This window comes from Salvelinus namaycush, chromosome 2, assembly GCF_016432855.1.
Source record: "Salvelinus namaycush isolate Seneca chromosome 2, SaNama_1.0, whole genome shotgun sequence".
Taxonomy (NCBI): Eukaryota; Metazoa; Chordata; class Actinopteri; order Salmoniformes; family Salmonidae; genus Salvelinus; species Salvelinus namaycush.
In genome coordinates, this window is record NC_052308.1 from 8,904,204 (window position 1) to 8,911,251 (window position 7,048).

General features: G+C 41.6%; 1 protein-coding gene across 1 annotated transcript; it reads right to left on the minus strand.

The window, feature by feature from the left end:
* Window positions 1-4,324: 4,324 nt before the first annotated feature.
* LOC120024307 (potassium voltage-gated channel subfamily A member 10-like) lies at window positions 4,325-5,992 on the minus strand. The gene has a single exon (XM_038968527.1). It carries the CDS (start codon window positions 5,990-5,992, stop codon window positions 4,325-4,327), a length of 1,668 nt encoding a protein of 555 aa, XP_038824455.1.
* Between the last annotated feature and the right edge of the window lie 1,056 nt (window positions 5,993-7,048).

The window sequence follows — 7,048 nt, forward strand, 5'->3', positions numbered from 1 at the left end:
GGCCTACTAGTCTGCAGATGTACTATATAGGAACACTGGTCTGCAGAGGTATAGGCCTACTGGTCTGCATATGTATAGGCTTGCTGGTCTGCAGAGGTATCGGCCTACTAGTCTGCAGAGGTATAGGCCTACAGCCAGTGACCTCATGTATCAGACATTTTTGAGTGGACACTGATGCCCAAGTTATATTCAGTATATTTGCATGAATTCTGTGCATGTGTTACATATTGCTGCCACCCTCAGTTACAATAGGCATGATGCCTCTACCTACAGCACTGGGTCAGTTTCTATTTTTGTTTTATTTATCATTCTATATGTGGATGTGAACTGGTTGTACAGGTAACCACCAAAATAAAGGAAACACCAACACCAAGTGTCTGAATAGGGCATATGGCCACCATGAGCCAGAACAGTTTCAATGTGCATTGGCATAGATGCAACACCTTTCTGGAACTCTATTGGAGGGACGCAACACCATTCTTCAACATTCTTCAACATTTGGTGTTTTGTTTATGGTGGTGGAAAACGCAGTCTCAGGCGTCACTCCAGAATCTCCCATAAGTGTTCAATTGGATTGAGATCTGGTGACTAAGACGGGCATGGCATATGGTTTACATTGTTCTCATGCTCATCAAACCATTCAGTAACCACTAGTGCCCTGTTGATGGGGGCATAGACGTGGGTGCCAAAATAATGACCAAAATAATGGCCTGCCCAGCATTTTTATGCGGTACCCTAAGCTTGATGGGATTTTGACTGCTTAATTAACTCAGGAACCACACCTGTGTGACGCACCTGTTTTTCCATTATTTTGGCAGATACCTGTATTTCTCTGTCAATGACTACAAATCAAAATGGAAAACACTCAACGTAGGGAAGTAGGGTAGATGTTTAATTAAAGGCACTCATTAAACCATAAATACAACTTAGAACATATGTCATTAAATGTACTGTATATTGCACACTACTAATTCCATTATTTTACTTTTAGATTTGTGTGTATTGCTGTGAATTGTTAGATACTACTGCACTGTTGGAACTAGGAACACAAGCATTTTGTTACACCCACAATAACATCTGGTAAATATTTGTATGTGACCAATAACATTTGATTTGATTTAATTACTAGTACATAATCAATCTCTAGAGAATAAGTGCTGTGCATACTTTTGTAAAGTGCTTTATTAACCAATGAGGCCCGAGGGGGTGTGGTCTATGGCCAATATACCACGGCTAAGGACTGTTCTTACGCGGACTGCCTGGACACAGCCCTTAGCCATGGTATATTGGCCATATATCACAAACCCCCGAGATGCCCAATTAGAGCAGTAAAAATACATGTTTTGTCATACCTGTGGTATACGGTTTGATATACCACGGCTGTCAGCCAATCAGCATTCAGGGCTCGAACCACCCAGTTTATAATACCCAATATATCACGGCTACCAGCCAATCAGCATTCAAGGCTCGAACCACCCAGTTTATAATACACATCAACTGACTGATATCAAAGTCATCGCAGTGGAGACTGGTGGGAGGACCTATAGGAGGAAGAACTCATTGTAATGGCTGGAATGGAATATATGAAACGGTATCAAACATGTGGATTCCATATATATTTGATACCGTTCCACTTATTCCATTCCAGCCATTACAATGAGCCCGGCCTCCTATATCGCCTCCCACCAGCCTCCTCTGAGTCATCAATATTATTGCCAACTTGTTTCAGGAAGGCAAGTATTGCTGTTTTCGTAATCAAAGTTTGGACACACCTACTTATTCAAGGGTTTTACATTGTAGAATAATAGCGAAGACATCAAAACTATGAAATAACACATATGGAATCATGTAGTAACCAAAAAAGTGTTAAACAAATTCTTCAAAGTAGTCACCTTTTGCCTTGATGACAGCTTTGCACACTCTTGGCATTCTCTCAACCAGCTTCATGAGGTAGTCACCTGGAATGCATTTAAATAAACATGTGTGCCTTCTTAAAAGTTAATTTGTGAAATGTATTTTCTTTACATCTCAACATCAACTCTTCAGATGAGACTGTGTGCATCAGGCCTTCATGGTCGAATTGCTGCAAATAAACCATTACTAATGGACACCAATAGTAATAAGAGACTTGCTTGGGCCAAGAAACATAAGCAATGGACATTAGACCTGTGGAAATCTGTCCTTTGGTCTATGAGTTCAAATTTGAGATTTTTGGTTCCAACCACTGTGTCTTTGTGAGACACAGAGTAGGTGAATGGATGATCTCCAAATGTGTGGTACCCACATGAAGCATGGAGGAGGAGGTGTGATGGTGTGGGAGTGCTTTGCTGGTGACAGTTTTGATGATTTATTTAGAATTCAAGGCACACTTAACCAGTATGGCTACCACAGCATTCTGCATTGATACGCTATCCCATCTGATTTGCGCTTAGTGGGACTATCATTTGTTTTTCAACAGGACAATGACCCAACACACCTCCAGACTGTGTAAAGGCTATTTGACCAAGAAGGACAGTGATGAAGTGCTGCATCAGATGACCTGGCCTCCACAATCACCCGACCTCAACTCAATTGAGATGTTTTGGGATGAGTTGGACCACAGAGGGAAGGAAAAGCAGCCAACAAGTGCTCAGCATATGTGGGAACTCTTTCAAGAAACAGTTCATTGCAGTGTTGAGCAACTCAATATATCCAATGCCATTTCTGCATGGTCATTGTTTGTGTAACTGCTGATAATATAAATGTTCATGTTTGAAGTGTAGCATGCATATGGGTTGCCAATGCCATGCTTTGACATCATGCATTTATAAATACATATCATAGTATAAACTATACCTAAAGTGTGTTAATGTAATAGTTAATTTGTTAATTAATTGATGGCATTAACTAAAAGTTTTCCAAAAAATTCCTAAATCCAATTGAGTTATGTCCATATCGAATACATGGAAAGGAATGAAGAGAACTACAGTAGGAGAGAAATGTGAGAACTATCTGAACTATCACTAGAACTATCTGCCCTACATGTACTGATACATGATACCAGTGTTTCATTGTTTCGGCACACTACTGTATACCATGCAAGGCCACCGACAGCTACATGTTGGAATAACGCTTCAATCAACAACGGTACAAAGTGACACTTTATCCTTTCCTCTTTTGATTGCTTTCTGTCAATCAGCGTGTTCTTGATACTATTGCGCGAATCAACACATGTTCATATGATGTAATACGTTGTGTGAGCTTAACATGCAACTACTGTTACTTTTTGTTTGCATACAAGTAACAGTTTGATGGGATTATTTTCCTGAAATACATACAAGGTAAAGATGAAGGTGTATATAGGTTAGGGTTAGGGTTTGGTCTACATATTGTGACATTTTGACCTGATATCATAACATGCCATGATTTAGTTCTTTTTTTACTACAGTACTGTGAGGCATACAGATTGAAGTCATAAGCAATGTAGCTAACCTGCTAATGTAGGTAGTTAGTATTAGATAGATGGTGTGATAAAACTACTGCATTATTAGATAGATGGTGTGATAAATAACTGCATTATTAGATAGATGGTGTGATAAAACGACTGCATTATTAGATAGATGGTGTGATAAAATTACTGCATTATTAGATAGATGGTGTGATAAAACTACTCCATTATTAGATAGATGGTGTGATAAAACTACTGCGGTGTCCACAACTGATGGATTTTCTGACAGCATATTGTGCACTCAATGGTGTCCCCATGTCTCCTTCCAGAAGTGCTCTTACAGAAAGTCCTTGGAGATCATGCCAAGATCTATATAGAGACTGCTGAATATGGCAGGCTGATGAATGTCGCAAAGCATACCATGAAAACGAGTTTTAACATGAGCCCTGATCCAAGGGTGTTTTTCATACTTAAGTCTTTGACATTGTACAGTAATGCAGTTCAAAGTGTAATTAATATTTGTATTATTTGTAAGATGATTTGAAAGGCAACAAGTTGCCAAATACATCTGCTTAGGATTTAAACGCTTATAATCATACTACATGCACAAGGTCTGTCCAGAGCCAACTGTAAATGTAATATGCTGTAACTGTGTTCATATTATCTTAATTACACTTTGACAAATCCACATGCTGAACAGTCAGGCTGATAACTAATATTACTTCCTTATTTTGAACATTGTGAAAGAGATGTATAGTATAGCCTACTACGTGGACCAACGCTGCAATGAATAGAGTATAAAATACTGAGACAAAAATAATATCAGTACATTTTGGTATATGTTAGATTTCTCAGTTTGTCATGTCCTTGGTTATAATCACTTAAATGATAAACCCATTACATGCCATTCTTGTCATTCTGCAAGCTACCATTGATTGTGTTAATGTTAAGAGAGGGTGTGCTACCATACTCATACTTGTTTGCGTCGGTTATTTTCTGAGCTGCTTCTGCTGCATCGTCAATCACTTGTTTCTCTGCTTGCTCTGTCTCCCGGTGGTAGAAATAGTTAAAGTTGGAGACGATAACAGGGACGGGTAAGGCGATGGTCAACACGCCGGAAATGGCGCAGAGAGTCCCCACCATTTTGCCTCCCAAAGTAGTAGGACACATGTCCCCGTATCCCACAGTGGTCATTGTCACCACAGCCCACCAGAACCCGTCAGGGATACTGACAAACTGTGTGTGGGGCTCGTCCACCTCAGCAAAGTAGATGGCACTGGAGAACAGTATGACTCCAATAAAGAGGAAGAAGATCAGCAGACCCAGCTCCCTCATACTAGCCTTCAGGGTCTGGCCCAGGATCTGAAGCCCCTTGGAGTGTCGCGAGAGCTTGAAGATTCGGAAGACTCGCACTAGACGGATGATGCGTAAGATGGCCAGTGACATGTTTTGGCTGGAGTTGATGTCTTCATCTGGCGTGGTCCACAGCTCTGTAGCCATGGTTACGAAATAGGGTATTATAGAGACAATGTCAATGGTGTTCATAATGTTGTGGAAGAAGTCACTTTTGCTCGGGCAGACCACAAAGCGTACGCCAAGCTCAAAGCAGAACCAAATTATGCAGATGGTTTCCACAATGAAAAAGGGGTCTGTGAAATAGGCGAATAAGTCTTTTTGGACTATAGGAGGACCCTCCTGGGTTCCATTGACACCCAGGGAAAAGGTGGTGATAAAGTCTACGTCGTCACGGAACTCTGGCAGAGTCTCCAGGCAGAAAATGAAGATAGAGATGACAATGACGAAGACAGATACCAAGGCCACTGACCTAGCTGCACTGGAACTCTCCGGATACTCAAACAGGAGCCAGAACTGCTTGTGGACCTCGTTGGTTGGCAACAGCGGCTCGGGTTCTGTTATGAACCCCTCAATTTCACGGAACTGTTCCATAGCTTCTCTTCCTAACTCATAGAAAACTATCTCTCTTGCGAAAATCTCTAAGGGGACGTTGGCCGGTCTTCGGACTTTGCCCCCAGACTGATAGAAGTACAAGATCCCATCGAAGCTGGGACGGTTCCGGTCGAAAAAGTACTCGTTCTTCATCGGGTCAAAGTATTCCATCCTTTTCATGGGGTCTCCCAGCAGGGAGTCTGGAAACTGCGATAAAGTTTTGAGTTGTGTCTCGAACATCATGCCTGAAATATTGATGACCACTTTCTGATCCCCGTCCTCCACTCCCAGTTTCTCCCCAAACAGTTCTTCTTCGTTATCACAGCACTCCTGAACCAGCTTACTGAAGACACTGTCGGTCGGCGAGCCTTCACTGTTCATCAGGAGTTTGAAGTTGGACAGCAGACTGTTGCAGCTAGACGGGTCTTTAGTCGTCAGTATAGGCGTTGTAGAGGGAGAAAACCCCTCTGGCCTGGTCTGGTGCCCACGGTGCTGTGATGGATTTGGGGACATCACACGATTGGTGACAGGGTTCTGATCAGGCGCTGCCTCTGAAGTGGGTGAAGTGGGGTACCCCGAATCACCGGGGACGCCCATGTTGATGCCGATATCATCCATGTTCTCAAAGTTAACCAGTGGCACCTCCATCACTGTCCCTTTGCCAGGGCACTCCTGTGTTCCTCAGCCTGGCTCAGTGCGATGGGACTGGGGTGATGCCACAACCAGCCTGAAGATCCAGCCACGGTCTTCTTAGTCCTGTAGAACATTGAGACAGGTGTATTCAACAGGGTGTTCTGATTCAGATTTCAGCTCCTCGTAATCTGAAAATAAGATAAAAGAAGAGTTAGGGTTAGTTCCCGTCTCCTGCCTCTTTGTGACTGTAAGCAAGACATCTCTCTATATCAGGGATGGGCAACTGGAGTGCCGCATGCATCTCTCTGCCCCATGGCAAAATGTATAGAATTGCAGAAAACCTGCTTTAAAGGTGCAGTATTTTATCTGTGCCCCATGGCAAAATGTATAGAATTGCAGGAAATTAACTTTAAAACTAAGCATTTTCTCTCTGCCATCAAGATGGGGCCAGTAAAAGGTTTTGCCCGCGAGGTATGTGTGTGTGGGGGGGTTAAGTAGTTTAACCTTTCTAGAACACACGTTCCGCTAGCGGAACCCCCCCAACATTCCGCTGAAAGGCAGCGTGCGAAATTCAAAAATATTTTAGAAATATGTAACTTTCACACATTAACAAGTCCAATACAGCAAATGAAAGATAAACATCTTGTTAATCTACCCATCGTGTCCGATTTTTAAAATGTTTTACAGCGAAACACAACATTTATTTATGTTAGACCACCAAATCCAAAAACACACAGCCATTTTTCCCAGCCAAAGATAGTCACACAAAAGCAGAAATAGAGATAAAATGAATCACTAACCTTTGATAATCTTTATCAGATGACACTCATAGGACATCATGTTACACAATACATTTATGTTTTGTTCGATAATGTGCATATTTATATCCACAAATCTCAGTTTACATTGGCGCCATGTTCAGAAATGCCTCCAAAATATCCGGAGTAATTACAGAGAGCCACGTCAAATAACAGAAATACTCATCATAAACTTTGATGAAAGATACATGTTTTACATATAATTAAAGATACACTTGTTCTT

What these genes read in the sequence shown, in the direction of transcription:
- LOC120024307 (XM_038968527.1), bottom strand. Translation starts at nt 5,992, where the DNA reads ATGGATGATATCGGCATCAACATGGGCGTCCCCGGTGATTCGGGGTAC.